Consider the following 20,616-nt stretch of genomic DNA (forward strand, 5'->3'; position numbering starts at 1 on the left):
CATCCGGTGAAGCAGCCTCAGTGGGGGTTGAAACTGAGGAGTGTTTGCAGTCTCTGGGCTGTACTTGCTGGAGTTTAGGAAAATGAGGGGAAACCTCATTGAAACCTACCGAATATTGAAACGCTGAGACAGAGTGGATTTGGAGAGGAGTTTCCAATAGTGGGGGAGCCAAGGACCAGAGGGCACAGCCTCAGAATAGAGCAATGTCCATTTAGAACAGAGATGAGGATATGCTACTGGGTGCAGAATCTGTGGAATTCATCGTCACAGACATCTGTGGAGGCCAAGTCATGGGTATATTTAAAACAGAGGTTGATAGTTTCTTGATTAGTCAGGGTGTGAAAGGCTGCAGGGAAAAGGCAAGAAACAGGGTGGAGGGACAATCAATCAGCCATGATGGACTGGCAGAGTAGACTCGATGGGACGAATGGCCTTATTCTGCTCCTGCATATTATGGTCCAATTTCATGTCGATAAATAACCTTTTATCAGAACTATAAATATTGACAATAATTCATTCTGGGCAGACAAATTGAAATCTATATTCAATGCGGGAGACAAGGGAGAACTGGAGCTGGGGCAGAGATAACTCGTTTGAGTATCATGACGTTCTTTGGTTACGGCGTTTTGCCAGTCTGTCGCCAGCTGTGCGGTGTGTGCATTACACAGTCCATGCCTGTATTAACATCACCTGTTAGTGTAATACGAGAGGAGAGCCTGTATCTCAGCGGACACGCTGTTCTCCTGCAGGAGGAGACCCTCATACGAAGAAGCAGAAGGGGTTGCTGCTCAGAGGTCGAGAACAGAAAAGAGACATGAGAGACAAAAAGAGAGAGATCATTGGAGCAGAAACACAGCTGAGACGCTGCAGGTTCATGACATGCTCTCCGAACGAAATTCCGGTCCTCAGTAACTGTACAACCCCAGCACATCATCCCGGTGTGAAACCCATCACCAACCCCACAACACGAGCACATCGTCCCAGTGTTAAACTCATCACTGACCCCATAACCCCAGCACATCGTCCCAGTCTGAAACCCATCACTGACCCCACAACCCCAGCACATCATCCCAGTGTTAAACTCATCACTGACCCCATAACCCCAGCACATCATCCCGGTGTGAAACCCATCACAAACCCCACAACATGAGCATATCGTCCCAGTGTTAAACTCATCACTGACCCCATAACCCCAGCACATTGTCACAGTCTGAAACCCGTCACTGACCCCACAACCCCAGCACATCATCCCAGTGTTAAACTCATCACTGACCCCATAACCCCAGCACATCATCCCAGTCTGAAACACGTCACAGACCCCACAACCCCAGCACATCATCCCGGTGTGAAACCCATCACAAACCCCACAACACGAGCACATCATCCCAGTGTTAAACTCATCACTGACCCCATAACCCCAGCACATCGTCCCAGTCTGAAACCCGTCACCAACCCCACAACATGAGCACATCGTCCCAGTGTTAAACTCATCACTGAACCCATAACCCCAGCACATCGTCCCAGTCTGAAACCCGTCACTGACCCCACAACCCCAGCACATCATCGCAGTGTTCAACTCATCACTGACCCCATAACCCCAGCACATCGTCCCAGTCTGAAACCCGTCACTGACCCCACAACCCCAGCACATCATCCCAGTGTTAAACTCATCACTGACCCCATAACCCAAGCACATCGTCCCAGTCTGAAACCCATCACTGACCCCACAACCCCAGCACATCATCCCAGTGTTAAACTCATCACTGACCCCATAACCCCAGCACATCATCCCGGTGTGAAACCCATCACAAACCCCACAATATGAGCATATCGTCCCAGTGTTAAACTCATCACTGACCCCATAACCCCAGCACATCGTCCCAGTCTGAAACTCATCACTGACCCCACAAACCCATCACATCGTCCCAGTGTTAAACTCATCACTGACCCCACAACACGAGCACATTGGCCCGGTGTTAAACACATCACTGACCACATAACCCCAGCACGTCGTCCCAGTGTTAAACTCATCACAGACCTCATAACCCCAGCACATCGTCCCAGTGTTAAACACATCACTGACCCCACAACCCCAGCACATCGTCCAAGTCTGAAACCCGTCACTGACCCCACAACCCCAACACATCATCCCAGTGTTAAACTCATCACTGACCCCATAACCCCAGCACATCATCCCGGTGTGAAACCCATCACCAACACCAACACCACAACATGAGCACATCGTCCCAGTGTTAAACTCATCACTCACCCCATAACCCCAGCACATCGTCACGATGTTAAACCCATCACTGACCCCAAAACCACAGCACATCGTCCCAGTGTTAAGCTCATCACAGACCTCATAACCCCAGCACATCGTCCCAGTCTGAAACCCATCACCAACCCCACAACCCCAGCACATCATCCCAGTGTTAAACTCATCACTGACCCCACAACACGAGCACATTGTCCCAGTGTTAAACTCATCACAGACCCCATAACCCCAGCACATCATCCCAGTCTGAAACCAGTCACTGACCCCACAACCCCAGCACATCATCCCAGTGTTAAACTCATCACTGACCCCATAATCCCAGCACATCGTCCTAGTGTTAACCCATCACTGACCCAACAACCCCAGCACACTGTCCCAGTGTTAAACTCATCACAGACCTCATAACCCCAGCACATCGTTACGGTGTTAAACTCATCAGTGACCCCAAAACCCCAGCGCATCGTCCCAGTCTGCAACCCGTTGCTGACCCCACAACCCCAGCACATCATCCCAGTGTTAAACCCGTCACTGATCCCACAACCCCAGCACATCATCCCAGTGTTAAACCCGTCACTGACCCCACAACACAAGCACATCGTCCTGGCGTTAAACTCATCACTGACCACATAACCCCAACACATCGTCCAGGCGTTAAACACGTCACCAACCCCACAACCGCAGCCCATCGTCCCGATGTTAAACCCATCAGTGACCCCATAACCCCAGCACATCGCCCCGGTGTTAAACTCATCACTGACACCACAACCCCAGCACATCGTCCCGGTGTTAAACTCATTACTGACCACATAACCCCAGCACATCTTCCTGGTGTTAAACCCATCACTGACCACGTAACCCCAGCACATTCTCCTGGTATTACCCACTTACTGACCCACTCCACAATCCCAGCATGAGGGGTGATGGGGTTTCATTCTGACTGGTGAGGGGTGACGAGGTTTCATTGTGACCGGTGAGGGTTGATGGGATTTTGTTTTGACCGGTGAGGGGCGACGGGGTTTCATTCTGACCGGTGAGGGGTGATGGGGTTTCATTGTGACCGGTGAGTGGTAATGGGGTTTCATTGTGACCGATGAGGGGAGAAGGGGTTTCATTCTGACCGGTGAGGGGAGATGGGGTTTCATTCTGATCGGTGAGGGGCAACGGGGTTTCATTCTGACCGGTGAGGGGCGATGTGGTTTCATTCTGACCGGTGAGGGGCGATGGGGTTTCATTCTGACCGGTGAGGGGCGATGGGGTTTCATTCTGACCGGTGAGGGGCGATGGGGTTTTATTGTGACCGGTGAGGGGTGATGGGGTTTTATTGTGACCGGTGAGGGGCGATGGGGTTTCATTCTGACCGGTGAGGGGTGACGGGGTTTCATTGTGACCGGTGAGGGGTGATGGGGTTTCATTGTGACTGGTGGGGGGCGATGCCGTTTCATTGTGACCGGTGAGGGGTGACAGGGTTTCATTCTGACCGGTGAGGGGCGATGGGGTTTCATTCTGACCGGTAAGGGGTGATGGGGTTTCATTCTGACCGGTGGGGGGCGATGGGGTTTCATTCTGACTGGTGAGGGGCGATGTGGTTTCATTCTGACCGGTGAGGGGAGACGGGGTTTCATCCTGACCGGTGAGGGGCGATGTGGTTTCATTCTGACCGTTCATTCTGACCGGTGAGGGGTGACGGGGTTTCATTCTGACCGGTGAGGGGTGATGAGTTTCATTGTGACCGGTGAGGGGTGACGCGGTTTCATTCTGACCGGTGAGGGGCGACGGGGTTTCATTCTGACCGGTGAGGGGTGATGGGGTTTCATTCTGACCGGTGAGGGGTGATGAGTTTCATTGTGACCTGTGAGGGGCGATGGGGTTTCATTCTGACCGGTGAGGGGTGATGGGGTTTCATTGTGACCAGTGAGGGGCGATGGGGTTTCATTCTGACCGGTGAGGGGCGACGTGGTTTCATTCTGACCGGTGAGGAGCGACGGGGTTTCATTCTGACCGGTGAGGGGTGACGGGGTTTCATTCTGACCGGTGAGGGGCGACGGGGTTTCATTCTGACCGGTGAGGGGTGATGAGTTTCATTGTGACCGGTGAGGGGTGACGCGGTTTCATTCTGACCGGTGAGGGGCGACGGGGTTTCATTCTGACCGGTGAGGGGTGATGGGGTTTCATTCTGACCGGTGAGGGGTGATGAGTTTCATTGTGACCTGTGAGGGGCGATGGGGTTTCATTCTGACCGGTGAGGGGTGATGGGGTTTCATTGTGACCAGTGAGGGGCGATGGGGTTTCATTCTGACCGGTGAGGGGCGACGTGGTTTCATTCTGACCGGTGAGGAGCGACGGGGTTTCATTCTGACCGGTGAGGGGTGACGGGGTTTCATTCTGACCGGTGAGGGGCGACGGGGTTTCATTCTGACCGGTGAGGGGCGATGGGGTTTCATTCTGACCGGCGAGGGGTGATGGGGTTTCATTCTGACAGGTGGGGGGTGATATGATTTCATTCTGACCGGTGAGGGGTGATGGGGTTTCATTCTGACCGGTGAGGGGTTGATGGGGTTTCATTCTGACCGGTGAGGGGTTGATGGGGTTTCATTGTGACCGGTGAGGGGCGATGGGGTTTCATTCTGACCGGTGAGGGGTGATGGGGTTTTATTGTGACCGGTGAGGGGCGATGGGGTTTCATTCTGACCGGTGAGGGGTGACGGGGTTTCATTGTGACCGGTGAGGGGTGATGGGGTTTCATTGTGACTGGTGGGGGGCGATGCGGTTTCATTGTGACCGGTGAGGGGTGACAGGGTTTCATTCTGACCGGTGAGGGGCGATGGGGTTTCATTCTGACCGGTGAGGGGTGATGGGGTTTCATTCTGACCGGTGGGGGTCGATGGGGTTTCATTCTGACCGGTGAGGGGCGATGTGGTTTCATTTTGACCGGTGAGGGGAGACGGGGTTTCATCCTGACCGGTGAGGGGCGATGTGGTTTCATTCTGACCGGTGAGGGGTGATGGGGTTTCATTCTGACCGGTGAGGGGTGATGGGGTTTCATTCTGACCGGTGAGGGGTGATGAGTTTCATTGTGACCGGTGAGAGGCGACGGGGTTTCATTCTGACCGGTGAGGGGTGATGGGGTTTCATTCTGACCGGTGAGGGGTGACAGGGTTTCATTCTGACCGGTGAGGGGTGATGCGGTTTCATTTTGACCGGTGAGAGGGGAAGATGAGGGGAAACTTCTTTACTTACAGGGTCATGAGAGTGTGGAATGAGCTGCCATCACAAGTGTGCATGTGAGCTTGATTTCATAGTTTAAGAGAGTTTGGAAATTTGAGAAATCGATGTTCATGCCATCAGGTCAGAGGCTAACAAAACGGATGCAAGGTGTTGTTCCCCTGACCGAAGTGTGGCCTTAACCCGACAGTGAAGGAAGCCATGAATGGACATATCGGAATGGGAATGGGAAGTGGAATTAAAATGGGTAGTGACATATCGGAATGGGAATGGGAAGTGGAATTAAAATGGGTGGCGACATATTGGAATAGAAATGGGAAGTGGAATTAAAATGGGTGGCGATGTATGGGAATGGGAAGTGGAATTAAAATGTGTGGTGACATATCAGAATGGGAATGGGAAGTGGAATTAAAATGGGTGGTGACGTATCAGAATGGGAATGGGAAGTGGAATTAAAATGGGTGATGACATATCGGAATGGGAATGGGAAGTGGAATTAAAATGGGTGGCCACTGGAAGATGACACAAGTCGGAGGAGCAACACCATGTATTCCATTTGGGGAGCCTCCAACCTGATGGCACGAACGTTGATTTCTCAAACTTCTAGTAATGTCTCCACCACCCCCCCTTCACCATTTCCCATCCCCTTGTCCCTCTCTCATGTTATCTCCTCGCCCACCCATCACCTTCTTCTGGTGGTCCTCCTCCCTCCCTTTCTTCTTTCTTCCATGGCCTTCTGTCTCTTTTACCAATCAACTTCTTTGAGCTCGTTGCTTCATTCCTCCCCTCCAAATTTCACCTATCACCTGGCATTTCTCTGTCCCCTCCCCCACCTTTCAAATCTCCTCCTCAGCTTTTTTTCTCCAGTCCTGTTGAAGGGTTTCTGCCCAAAATGTTGACAGTACTTTCTTCCATTCATGCTGCCTGGCCTGCTGAGTTCCTCCAACATTTTGAGTGTGCTGCTCGGATTTCCAGCATCTGCAGATTTTCCCTTCTTTCTGAGAAGATTTTTGCGCACATAGGTCATCACAACTTCGAGGGAACATTAATCCTGTCTGTCTGTGACGCCACTTTCAATAGGTTATGGATGTGTATTCTCAGATCCCTCTGTTCTAACACATTCCTTATGAGAATAGGTTGAGTGAACTTGGTCTTTTCTCCTTGGAGCGATGGAAGATGAGAGGTGACCTGATAGAGGTGTATAAGATGATGAGAGGCATTGATTGTGTGGATAGCTAGAGGCTTTTCCCAGGGCTGAAATGGTAGCTTTAAGGTGCTTGGAAGTAGGTACAAGGGGGATGTCAGGGGTAAGCTTTTCACACACAGAGTGGTGGGGGCGTGGAATGCACTGCCAGTGTAGGTGATAAGAGGAGGATACAATAGGTCTTTTAAGAAGCTCTTAGATAAATCTTCTTCACACAGAGAGTGGTGAATCTGTGGAATTCTCTGCCACAGGAAACAGTTGAAGCCAGTTCATTGGCTATATTTAAGAGGGAGTTAGATATGGCCCTTGTGGCTATGGGGGTCAGGGGGTATGGAGGGAAGGCTGGGGCGGGGTTCTGAGTTGGATGATCAGCCATGATCATAATAAATGGCGGTGCAGGCTCGAAGGGCCGAATGGCCTACTCCTGCACCTATTTTCTATGTTTCTATGTTTCTAAATACATGGAGCTTAGAAAAATAGAGGGTTATGCAGTAGGGTAATTCTGGACAGTTTCTAGAGTAGGTTAGATGGTCGGCACAACATTGTGGGTCGAAGGGCCTGTAATGTGCTGTAGATTTTCTATGTTTCTGTTTCTACTCCTCAGTGTCCTGTCTTTCACTGTGTAAGACCTATTCTTGTTGGTCCTACCAAAATGCAACACTTCACACTTGTGTGCATTAAATTCCATCTGCCATTTTTCCAGCCAGTCCAGATCCACTGAAAGCGTTGATAGTTTTTCTCGTTGTCCACTACACCCCCAATCTTGGAGTCATTCACAAATTTGCTTATCCAGATTACCACATTATCACCCAGACCATTGATATAGATGACAAACAACAACAGACCCATCACCGATCCCTGTGGCACTTCACTAGTAACAGGCCTCTAGTCGGAAAAGCAACCATCTACTACCTCGCACTAGCTTCTCCCACAAAGCCAATGCTTAATCCAATTTACTACCTCATCTTTAATGCCAAAAGACTCAGTCTTACAATGAGTCATACAGGATTTCCCCACCCAGTCAAATCCCTGTTGATAATGCCTGATCAATCCCTGCCTTTCTACCTGCCCAATAATTCCATTCACAGAATGATTTCCAAAAAATATTGGAAATATTGGTTTGGTTAGTGTTAGACGATTCCTCAGGTCCAATTCCACCACTCACTGTAAGGAGTTTGTACGTTTTCTGTGACCGCACGCAAAATGTCTGATGGTCTGGTTTCCTCCTACGTACAGGTTAGTAGTTTCGTTAGTCACGTGGATGTAAGTGATTGGCTTGGGCTTGCTGGGCCGGAAAGCCCCATCATCATGCTGTATCTCTAAATAAGATAAACAAAGTATAAAAAAACTCCCCTTCCGCCAACGTTCGACTGATGGGCTCATGAAACCGGGCCTCACTTGGCTAACATTCTCCACTGAAGGTACAATGTTTGCCCGCTAGTCATTTTGGCTCCTCAGACTCGGCCAGAGATCTTGGCTTCACGGGCAATACTCACCAATTTCCTTACGTAGTCCATCTTCTTACATCAACCTCTGCTCAGTTCACACTGTGGGCTCAGTGCCCCTCTTGGCAACATTATCAGCCTTTTCCTGACCTAAACACTCTGCTTCACACTTCCAGTTATCTGTGAAGCATCATTGGGTTTCAGGGCAAGAGAAGGTGCGGAGAACAAACTGGGCAGGTCTGTTCTGACCAAAAATCTTCACTTGTGTCCTCGATGACATCAATGCCATGAGCATGGCTAATGTCTCTTAGACAAACTGTCTAGTTAGTCGATCTGTAAAACGTTGCACTTATTAAATGCTGTGTCACACAAAGCAACAAATCTAATCTCTCTGAGTATTCCTACCGGTCTCGTGATACAGGGACGCTCCCTTCTTGGAAATTGTTACGGGCAGTTTCCGGGGAGATGCAGTTTCGACTCTCATCAGTTCATCACAGCACTGTCTCCACGCACCTGAACGAGAAACGACAGGTAAACAGGCAAGGTGGTGCGCAAACCAGCAAGGCACGGTGGACAAGTGGGCAAGGTGCGGCATGTAAGCAAGCAACACAGCATGCAAACAGGCAAGGTAGGCAAGGAAACAAGCAAGGTGTGGTGAGTAATCGGCGGCAGCAGAAGGCAGGTGAAGCACCGGTAAACGTGGGGAGTTCTTTCTCCAGGCACAATGGTTTTCCTTATTTTTCAAACCATAAAGGAGAGATAGGGTTGAGCAGAGCAGCCAACATCGGACTGGGGGCTACAGTCAGAGTGGGAACAGAGGCTTCGATGAGAAGAGGCTGAGGGCAAAGAAACAGGCAAGAAGGGTAACACACTCAAAATGCTGTAGGAACTCCGGTGACAGGTGCTGTGCCTCAGAGATCTGTTCTGGGACCTCTCCTCTTCGTCATTTTTATAAATGACCTGGATGAGGAAGTGGAGGGAAGGGTTAGTAAATTTGCTGATGACACAAAGGTTGGAGGTGTTGTGGATAGTGTGCAGGGCTGTCAGAGGTCACAGCGGGACATTAATAGGATGCAAAACTGAGAAGTGGCAGATGGAGTTCAACACAGATAAGTGTGAAGTGGTTCATTTTGGTAGGTCAAATACGATAGCAGAATATAGCATTAATGGTAAGACTCTTGGCAGTGTGGAGGATCACAGGGATCTTGGGGTCCGAGACCATAGGACATGCAAAGCTACTGTGCAGGTTGACTCTGTGGTTAAGAAGGCATACGGTGCATTGGCCTTCATCATCCGTGGGATTGAGTTTAGGAACCGGGAGGTAATGTTGTTTCTACAGATAGCACATAGAACATAGAACAGTACAGCACAGTACAGGCCCTTCAGCCCACGATGTTGTGCCAACCCTTAAACCATGCTTCCCATATAAATCCCCAACTTAAATTCCTTCATATATCTGTCTAGTACTCTCTTAAATTTCACTAGTGTATCTGCCTCCACCACTGACTCAGGCAGTGCATTCCAAACACTAACCACTCTCTGAGTAAAAAAACTTTCCTCTAATATCCCCCTTGAACTTCCCACCCCTTACCTTAAAGCCATGTCCTCTTGTATTGAGCAGTGGTGCCCTGGGGAAAAGGCACTGGCTGCCCACTCTACCTATTCCTCTTAATATCTTGTATACCTCTATCATGTCTCCTCTCATTCACCTTCTCTCCAGAGAGTAAAGCCCTAGCTCCCTTAATCTCTGATCATAATGCATACTCTCTAAGCCAGGCAGCATCCTGGTAAATCTCCTTTGTACCCTTTCCAATGCTTCCACATTGCTCCTATAGTGAGGTGACCAGAAATGGACACAGTACTCCAAGTGTGGCCTAACCAGAGTTTTATAGAGCTGCAGTATTACTCCACGACTCAAATTCTATCCCTCGACTTACGAAAGCTAACACTCCATAAGCTTTCTTAAGTACCCTATCTACCTGTGAGGCAACTTTCAGGGATCTCCCCAAGATCCCTCTGCTCCTCCACACTACCAAGTATCCTGCCATTTACTTTGTACTCTGCCTTGGAGTTTGTCCTTCCAAAGTGTACCACCTCACACTTCTCCTGGTTAAACTCCATCTGCAACTTCTCAGCCCACTTCTGCATCTTATCAATGTCCCTCTGCAATTTTTGACAATTCTATACACTATCCACAACACCACCAACTTTTGTGTCATCTGCAAAGTTACCAACCCACCCTTCTACCCCAACATTCAGGTCGTTAATAAAAATCACAAAAAGTAGAGGTCCCAGAACAGATCCTTGTGGGACACCACTAGTCACAACCCTCCAATCTGAATGTACTCCCTCCACCACGACCCTCTGCCTTCTGCAGGCAAGCCAATTCTGAATCCACCTGGCCAAACTTCCCTGGATCCCATGCCTCCTGACTTTCTGAATAAACCTACCATGTGGAACCTTGTCAAATGCCTTACTAAAATCCATGTAGATCACATCTACTGCACGACCCTCATCTGTATGCCTGGTCACCTCCTCAAAGAACTTTATCAGGCTTGTTAGACACAATCTGCCCTTCACAAAGCCATGCTGACTGTCCCTGATCAGACCATGTTTCTCTAAATGCCCATAGATCCTATCTCTAAGCATCTTTTCCAACAGCTTTCCCACCACAGACGTAAGGCTCACTGGTCTATAATTACCCGGACTATCCCTACTACCTTTTTTGAACAAAGAGACAACATTCGCCTCCCTCCAATCCTCCAGTACCATATCCGTGGACAACGAGGACATAAAGATCCTAGCCAGAGGCTCAGCAATCTCTTCCCTAGCCTCGTGGAGCAGCCTGGGGAATATTCCATCAGGCCCCGGGGACTTATCCGTCCTAATGTATTTTAACAACTCCAACACCTCCTCTCCCTTAATATCAACATGCTCCAGAACATCAACCTCACTCATATTGTCCTCACTGTCATTGTTCCCTCTCATTGATGAATACTGAAGAGAAGTATTCATTGAGGACCTTACTCACTTCAACAGCCTCCAGGCACATCCTCCCACCTTTATCTCTAATTGGTCCTATCTTCACTCCTGTCATCCTTTTGTTCTTCACATAATTGAAGAATGCCTTGGGGTTTTCCTTTACCCTATTTGCCAAGGCCTTCTCCTGCCCACTTCTTGCTCTTCTCAGCCCCTTCTTAAGCTCCTTTCTTGCTTCCCTATATTCCTCAATAGACCCATCTGATCCTTGCTTCCTAAACCTCATGTGCTGCCTTCTTCCACCTGACTAGATTTTCCACCTCACTTGTCACCCATGGTTCCTTCACCCAACCATTCTTTATCTTCCACACCGGGACAAATTTATCCCTAACATCCTGCAAGAGATCTCTAAACATCGACTACAGGTCCATAATGCATTTCCCTGCAAAACTTCATCCCAATTCACACCCGCAAGTTCTAGCTTTATAGCCTCATAATTTGCCCTTCTCCAATTAAAATTTTCCTGTCCTCTCTGATTCTATCCTTTTCCATGTTAATGCTGAAGGCCAGGGAGCGGTGGTCACTGTCTCCCAGATGCTCACCCACTGAGAGATCTGTGACCTGACCCGGTTCGTAACTAATTCTAGATCTGGTATGGCATTCCCCCCAGTCAGCCTGTCAACATACTGTGACAGGAATTCATCCTGGACACACTTAACAAACTCTGCCCCATCTAAACCACTGGAACGAATCAGGTGTCAATCAATATTAGGGAAGTTAAAGTCACCCATATTAACAACCCTGTTATTTTTGCACCTTTCCAAAATCTGCCTCCCAATCTGCTCCTTGGTATCTCTGCTGCTATCAGGGAGCCTATAGAATACCCCCAATAGAGTAACTGTTCCCTTCCTGTTCCTGACTTCCACCCATACTGACTCAAGAGAGGATCCTGCTACATTACCCACCCTTTCTGTAGCTGTAATAGTATCCCTGACCAGTAATGCCACCCCTCCCCCCCCCCCTTTTTCCCCCCTCTCTATCCCTTTTAAAGCACTGAAATCCAGGAATATTGAGAATCCATTCCTGCCCTGGTACCAGCCAAGTCTCTGTAATGGCTACTAAATCATAATTCCATGTATGTATTCAAGCTCTCAGTTCATCACCTTTGTTCCTGATGCTTCTTGCATTGAGGTACACACACTTTAGCCCTTCTACCTTACTACCTTTACACCGTTTATTCTGCTTCTCTTTCCTCAAAGCCTCTCTGTATGTTAGATCTGGCTTCACTCCATGCAGAATACTTGCTGGGTTTCTGCACCACTCTCTGCAGAGTCCTGTGATTGAGGGAAGTACAGTTCCCATACCAGGCAGTGATGCAGTCAGTCAGGATGCTTTCAGTTGTGCCCCTGTAGAAAGTTCTCAGGATTTGGGGACTCATGCCAAACTTCTTCAACCATTTGAGGTGAATGAGGCACTGATGTGCTTTCTTCACCACACAGCCAGTATGCACAGACCACGTGAAATCCTTGGGGATATGTATGTGAAGAACTTATATACACATAGGTCTTTCAGCTTTTTGAGTACCTGCTCCCTTGTAATAGTAACTGCACTCACTTCTCTTCCCTCACACCCTTCAACATCTGGCACACTGTTAATGTCTTCCACAGTGAAGACTGATGCAAAATACTCCGTTAGTTCATCTGCCATCTCCTTGGCCCCCTGTTATTACATCTCTGGCCATATTTTCTAGCAGTCCTATATCCACTCTCATCTCTCTTTTATTTTCTACATACTTGGAAAACCCTTTACTATCCACTTTGCTATTGTTTGCTGGCTTGCTTTCGTATTTCATCATTTCCCTCCTAATGATTCTTTTAGTTGCTCTCTGTAGGCTTCTAAAAACATCCCAATTCTCTGTCTTCCAACTAATTTGTGCTTAGTCATATGCCCTCTCTTCTGTTTTTACATTAGTTTTGACATCCCTTATCAGCCACGGTTGTACTATTTTGCCATTTGAGTATTTCTTTGTTTTTGGAATACATCTATCTTGCACCTTCCTTATTTTTTTCGCAGAAACTCACGCCATTGCTGCTCTGCTGGCAGCTCCTTTGGCCAACTCCTCTTTCATACCACTGTAATTTCCCTTACTCCACTGAAATTCTGCTACAGCAGACTTCACTTTCTCCCTGTCATATTTCAAGTTGCACTCAGTCATACTGCGATCACTGCCTCCAAAGGGTTCTCTCACCTTCAGCTCCCTAATCGCCTCCGGTTCATTACATAACACCCAATCCAGTATAGCTGATCCCTAAGTAGGCTCAACAGCAAATTGCTCTAAAAAGCCATCTCAGGGGCATTCAACAAACTCACTCTCTTGAGATCCATTTCCAACCTGATTTTCCCAATCCACTGCATGTTGAAATTTCCCATTACTATCATAACGTTGCCCTTTTAACATGCCTTTTCTATTTCCTGTCGTAGTCTTTCGTCCACATCCCAGCTATTGTTGGGAGGCCTGTATATAACTGCCATCAGGGTCCTTTTACCCCTGCAGTTTCTTAACTCAACCTACAAGATTCAACATCTTCCAATTCTGTGTCACATCTTCCTAATAATTTGATGGCCACAGCATCATACCTGACAATCTGTAATTGTACAACAAGATCATCCACTTTATTTCTTATACTCCATGCATTGAGATATCACACTTTGAGTACTGTATTTGCTACCCTTTTCGATTCTGTATGCCTAATATTCACCCTGCTGGCTGCAATTATATTTTATCATCTACCTGCCCTTCCTGACAGTCTGACTGCACGCTATCTTTGCTTTATCTATCCAAATATATATATTTGGATAGACCTGGACTTAGTAAAGATAGTCAGGATGGTTTTGTGCATGGTAGGTCATGTCTAACCAACCCTATAGAGTTTGTCGAGAAAGTTACCAGGAAAGTGGATAAGGACAAGGCAATGGATGTTGTCTACACGGACTTTAGGAAGGCATTTGACAAGGATCGCGTAGGAGGTTGGTCAAGAAGATTCAGTCAGGATTCAAGATAAGGTAGTAAATTGGATTAGACATTGGCTTTGTGGGAGAAGTCAGAGAGTGGTAGTAGATGGTTGACTTTCTGATTAAAGTCTATGACTAGTGGTGTACCGCAGGGATCGGTGCTGGGTCCTTTGTTGTTTGTCATCTGTATCAATGATCTGGATGATAATGTAGTTAACTGGATCAGCAATTTTGCAGATAATACCAAGACTGGGGCACTAGTGGACAGTGGGGAAGACTATCATGGCTGGAAAAATGGCAGATGGAATTTAATGCAGACAAAAGTGCGAGGTTTTGCACTGTAGGTCTCACACGGTGAACGGTAGGGCACTGAAGATTGTGGTAGAACAAGGGGATCTGGAAATACAGGTTCATAATTTGTTGAAAAAGTTGTCACAGGTAGATAGAGTCATAAAGAAAGATTTTTGGGACATTGACTTTCATAAATCAATGTATTGAGTACAAGAGATGGGATGTTATATTGAAGTTGTATAAAACGTTGGTGAGGCCTAATTTGGAGTATTGTGTGTAATTTTGGTCACCTATCTACAGGAAAGATGCATACAAGATTGAAAGAGTACAGAGAAAATTTACAACACCTGCCAAGTCTGGAGGACCTGAGTTATAAGGAAAGATTGAATAGGTTAGGACTGTATTCCTTAGAACATAGAAGATTGAGAGAAGATTTGATAGAGGTATACAAAATTATAAACAGTATAGACAGGGTAAATTCAAGTCGTCTTTTCACACTGTTGTGTGGGACTATAACTGGAGGTCAAGGGTTAAGGGTGACAGGTGAGACATTTAAGGGGAACATGAGGGGAAACTTCTTCACTTAGATGGTTGTGAGAGTGTGAAATGAGCTGCCAGCACCAGTGGTGCATGCGAGCTTGATTTCAACATTTAAGATAAGTTTGGATAGGGACATGGATGGTCAGGGCATGGAGGGCTATTGTCCCAGTGTAGGTCAATGGGAGTTGGCAGTTCAAATGGTTTCGGCATGGACTAGGTGGGCCGAACTGCTGCGCTGTACTTCTCTATAACTCTAGGACTTGAATTGGGAGCTAAGAATGTCTGTGTTCTCCATATTGAGTGCAAGGTCAAAGGGTGATTGTGGAAGTGGATTGGGGGTTAGGGATAAAGGAATGTCAGGGTAATATTGAACTGGGAGAATATGATGTTTACTCTTGTCCCCTGGGGAATTCTGAGCTCCAGCCTGTTGTACAAAAGCTGAACATCCCATCATTTCTTCTCAAACTCACTCATATCATAGAAATGCTGCCAGAAAGCCTCCATCCATCTGTGCATCTCCTCCAACGAGTCAGTGATGAGGGTGTGTGTCACCTCCTCCCCTGCAAATTGATTCGTTATTAAGATGCAGTTTGATGTTCTCTTGGGCTCTTTTCCTGTTGCCCTGATACGTGTTTCCTGAAAAATAAAGCATTTGTCAGGAGGGTTAAATTGGACAATTCTGATAACCAGATCAGGTTGGTAGGTGAGGATGAGGATAAACATTTGAACATTCTCCACAGAGGGGTGCCATTTTGGATGTCTGTAAGGCATAAAACAATCTCTTTATGAGAAGATTTCAATGATTAACACACACCTGGAACCCGCTCCAACCCGCTGCCATTTTCTACAGTCTAGTTTCCAGATACCCCGTTAGTGCAGTGATGCCCTATTAACCCCACGGTTTTCAGTCTTAGTGACAAACCTCTTAAGTCACGCATAATCAAATGCCCTTTACATATACAATTTATTTATATAATCTGTGTAACTTACATATAAAATGTACAGATAAGCAATTTCTCCTGTAGCAAAATGCTCGCAACTTACTTCCACCTTACTTACCTAAAACATACACTTAGTCAGATTTAGATATATTTTTCATATCCACATCAAAATATGCAGTGAAATGTGTTGTTTGCATTAACCAACACATGTAAAGAATTGCTGGGACAGTCCACAAGTATCACCATAATTTCCAGCGCCAACAAAGCGTGGACACAATATTTATTGTGCCCAAATGCTCATACAAGGGGCCAGAGAGAGAGCAAACTGCTAGCCTAATGAAATATACGTTCCTACTCGCTCTCAAGAAAACTCTGCCGCCCAATATGACTTCCAAGGGCAATGGTTTGACCATCTGGGGAAGCGGACAAGATCTTCAGTCTCCTGGCTACTAGTGACCCGGGTTTAAACTTGACCTCACTGGCTTACATGCTTTACCTGTGCCCACATAAATCAGGAACTGGAGCAGGTCACTCAGCTGTGATGCTGCCTCACCACTCAATATGGTGATAGCTGATCTGAGTGTAAACTCAGCCACTCCACACCTCCCGCCTTTCACCCCGAGCTCTCTCATACCTGCCTACTTCTGCTGACATATTCAAAGACCATGCTGCCACTGGCCTTTGAGAAAGGATTCCAGGGTGTGTTCTACTTACGACCCTCTAAGAAAATTAACCTCAACTTTGTTTTAAATGGACAATCTCAGATCTTCAACCAGATTTTTTCCTCGTTCTAGATTCTCCACAAGAGGACACATCCATGACCTCTCAGGATCTCACTGCTTTGAACTTGCATCCTGTTGGGGAAGGGGGTGTGGTGGAGAGTGGGAACAGAATCACTGGGGCCTTCCAAAGGCAACCACCAGATCTGCACTTCGGGACGAGAACCAGTACTATGGGACAACAATAGGCAACAAGTCCGGTGGAATCCTCATGGGGGAGTTGCATCCAATTGATGGGCCAAGAAATCTGCTTTTCCGCCAAAACAATTTCAGGACCAGCACATGGTCTCATTTTGTCCAGAAACCTTTCATGGCCCCAGAAGTACAAGGAAATATCACCATGGGGCGGGTTCCAGATGGGTGGTGTCAACATGGTAAGAATGTGGTTATCAACAACAGAGTTCGGAGAGCTGCTATGGGCCAGCGGGAGACCGAATACAAACCTTATTGATCGCAATAGTGAAGGCAGCCTCCACCTTGGCCTCGACTTCCTCCGGAGAATAGTAACAGAAGAGATTAGTTCCCTGTAAAACGCAGTACATCCTGGTCCAATTGTGCAGGTCACCAACCAGCTGCTGCAACGCCACAAAAGAAAACAGATAAAGGAGATGAGCTCAGGACAGGTCGTCTCAGTGACAGAGGGCAGAGGTGGGGTTGAGGGTCAGGGCTCAGTGGGGTGTTGGGATGGGCACTGGGAGACAGGTAGTGTGAGAAGTAAGGGCGGAAAAGCAAGTATGGTGAGACAAGTTGAAAGTGAAACTCAGGATTGTTGTGGTTGGCTTCAACTTCCCTGATGTAGACTGGCACCTCCTTTAACACAACAGATTTAATTTGTTAGGTGCATCCAGGAGGGTTTCTTAAATCAGTATGCAGGCAGTCCAAGAGGAGAAGCTATACCATACAAGCATAAGATACAAGGGTTGATTGATAAGTCCGTGGCCTAGGGTAGAAGGAGTCAATTTTAGAAAACCAAGCACATTTATTTTCCAACATAGTCCCCTCCTACATGTACACACTTAGTCCAGCGGTCATGGAGCATACGGATCCCTTCTTTGTGGAAGTGGTCCACAGCAGGGGTGATTGATAAATTCGTGGCCTAAGGTAGAAGGAGATGAGTTATTAACTTCAAACTTCATGCATTATCACTCAAAGAGTTGAACTGCACGTGCATGTAACGAGAGTGTCTTGGACCTCCAGGTGGTCCACAGCAGGAGTGAATGATAAGTTCGTGGCCTAAGGTAGAAGGAGATGAGTTATACAGCTCTCGTTACATGCATGTACAGTCCAACTCTTTCTGTGAAAATGCAGAAAGTTTTAAGTTAATAACTCATCTCCTTCTACCTTAGGCCACAAACTTACAATCACCCCTGCTGTGGACCATTTCTGGAGGTCCAAGACACTGACTTCTACAAAGAAGGGATCCATATGCTCCACGACCGCTGGACGAGGTGTGTAAATGTAGGAAAAATAAATGTACTAGGTTTTCTGAAATTGACTCCCTCTACCTTAGGCTACAAACTTATCAATCAACCCTCATATGTTATAGACCAGTGAGCCTTACGTCTGTGGTGGGAAAGCTGTTGGAAAAGATTCTTAGAGATAGGATCTATGGGCATTTAGAGAATCATGGTCTGATCAGGGACAGTCAGCATGGCTTTGTGAAGGGCAGATAGTGTCTAACAAGCCTGATAGAGTTCTTTGAGGAGGTGACCAGGCATATAGATGAGGGTAGTGCAGTGGATGTGATCTATATGGATTTTAGTAAGGCATTTGACAAGGTTCCACATGATAAGCTTATTCAGAAAGTCAGAAGGCATGGGATCCAGGGAAGTTTAGCCAGGTGGATTCAGAATTGGCTTGCCTGCAGAAGGCAGAGGGTCGTAGTGGAGGAAGTACATTCAGATTGGAGGATTGTGACTAGTGGTGTCCCACAAGGATCTGTTCTGGGACCTCTACTTTTCGTGATTTTTATTAACGAGCTGGATATGGGGGTAGAAGGGTGGGTTGGCAAGTTTGCAGACGACACAAAGGTTGGTGGTGTTGTGGATACTGTACAGGATTGTCAAAGATTGCAGAGACATTGATAGGATGCAGAAGTGGGCTGAGAAGTGGCAGATGAAGTTCAACCTGGAGAAGTGTGAAGTGGTACACTTTGGAAGGACAAACTCCAAGGCAGAGCACAAAGTAAATGGCAGAATACTTGGTAGAGTGGAGGAGCAGAGGGATCTGGGGGTACATGTCCACAGATCCCTGAAAGTTGCCTCACAGGTAGATAGGGTAGTTAAGAAAGCTTATAGGTTGTTAGCTTTCATAAGTTGAGGGCTAGAGCTTAACAGTCGCGAGGTAATGATACAGCTCTATAAAACTTTGGTTAGACCACACTTGGAGTACTGTGTCCAGTTCTGGTTGCCTCACTATAGGAAGGATATGGAAGCATTGGAAAGGGTACAGAGGAAATTTACCAGGATGCTGCCTGGTTTAAAGAATATGCATTATAATCAGAGATTAAGGGAGCTAGCACCTTACTCTTGGAGAGAAGGAGGATGAGAGGAGACGTGATAGAGGTATACAAGATATTAAGAGGAATAGATAGAGTGGATAGCCAGCGCCTCTTCCCCAGGGCACCACTGCTCAATAAAAGAGGACATGGCTTTAAGGTAAGGGGTGGGAAGTTCAAGGGGGATATTAGAGGAAGGTTTTTTACTCAGAGAGCGGTTGGTGCGTGGAATGCACTGCCTGAGTCAGTGGTGGAGGCAGATACACTGGTGAAATTTAAGAGACTACTAGACAGGTATATGGAGGATTCTAAGATGGGGGTTATATGGGAGGCAGGGTTTGAGGGTTGGCACAACATTGTGGGCCGAAGGGCCTATACTGTGCTGTACTATTCTATGTTCTATGTATAAGAGCAGAATTAGGCCATTTGGCCCACCGAGTCTGTTCTGCCATTTCATCACAGCTGATCCATTTCCCTCTCAGCCCCAATCTCCTGCCTTCTCCCCTATGGCAATGAATTCCACAGATTCACCTCTCTGGCAAAAGAAATTCTTCCTCATCTCCATCCTAAATGGACGCCCCTCTATTCTGAGCCTGTTGTCTCAGACTCATTCCCACAGGGGTACTCCTGTGGCCGTCCCCCTGAACAACAGGTAGACCAATTCGGATACTTTTGGAGGTATAACCTTACTTAGGAAAGTCAGTGATTGAGTCTCTGGAACTGAGTCTGCCTGTGTGACTCAAAGTGGAAGAGAGGAGAAGAGGCACGGTGTGGTGATAGGGGATTCGCTAGTTAGGGGAATGGATAGGAGGTTCTGTGGGCAAGAATGAGATCCCGGATGGTATGTTGCTTCCCAGGATGTCTCAGATCGAGTCCTCAGCATTCTTAAGTGGAAGGCTGAACAGCCAGAGGTTGTGGTCCATATAGGTACCAGTGCCATGGGTAGGACAAGTGATGTGTTTCTACACAGGGAGATCAGGGACTTGGGTGCTAAATTAAAGGGCAGGACCTTCAGGGTTGTGAAGTCAGGACTGCTACCTGTACAATATGCTAATGTGGCCTGAATGAGGAAGATCATACAGTTTAATACTTCGCTATGCAGTGGGGTAGGAGGGAAGGCATAAGGTTTTTGGATTGTTGTGCTTTATTCCAGGGGATCTGGGACCTGTACAGAAGGGACGGTTTGCACCTGAACTGGAGGGGGACTAATATCCTAGTGGGAAGGTTTATTAATGCTGCACGGTGGGGTTTAAACTAGAGTTGCAGGGGGATGGGAACCAGAGTGCCAGAACAGTTCGTGGAGACATTGTGGAGGCAGATGTTGGTAAGACCTCAGGCAAGTAAGGATTCGAAAGGTTCATCATGGTGCACCTAGTGTCAAGAGCTGCGTAGATCTCAATGCAAGAAGCATCATAGGAAAGGCGGATAATA

General features: G+C 47.3%; 1 protein-coding gene across 4 annotated transcripts in view; it reads right to left on the minus strand.

The window, feature by feature from the left end:
* The window catches only part of rtkna (rhotekin a), a 152,277-nt gene that overhangs the window by 41,690 nt on the left and 89,971 nt on the right, over nucleotides 1–20,616 (minus strand). For 2 of the 4 annotated variants that reach the window (XM_072256864.1, XM_072256863.1), the window contains exons 9-12: nucleotides 17,132–17,263; nucleotides 15,439–15,604; nucleotides 8,552–8,659; nucleotides 687–784 (exon numbers count right to left, since the gene is read on the minus strand). In XM_072256864.1, coding sequence (XP_072112965.1) covers nucleotides 687–784; nucleotides 8,552–8,659; nucleotides 15,439–15,604; nucleotides 17,132–17,263 — 504 coding nt within the window. Of the gene's footprint in view, nucleotides 1–686; nucleotides 785–8,551; nucleotides 8,660–15,438; nucleotides 15,605–17,131; nucleotides 17,264–20,616 lie in introns of those variants that run through there. The other 2 variants (XM_072256862.1, XM_072256861.1) reach the window with 1 other exon arrangement.

The sequence above is a fragment of the Mobula birostris genome, chromosome 4 (genome assembly GCF_030028105.1).
Source record: "Mobula birostris isolate sMobBir1 chromosome 4, sMobBir1.hap1, whole genome shotgun sequence".
Taxonomy (NCBI): domain Eukaryota; kingdom Metazoa; phylum Chordata; class Chondrichthyes; order Myliobatiformes; family Myliobatidae; genus Mobula; species Mobula birostris.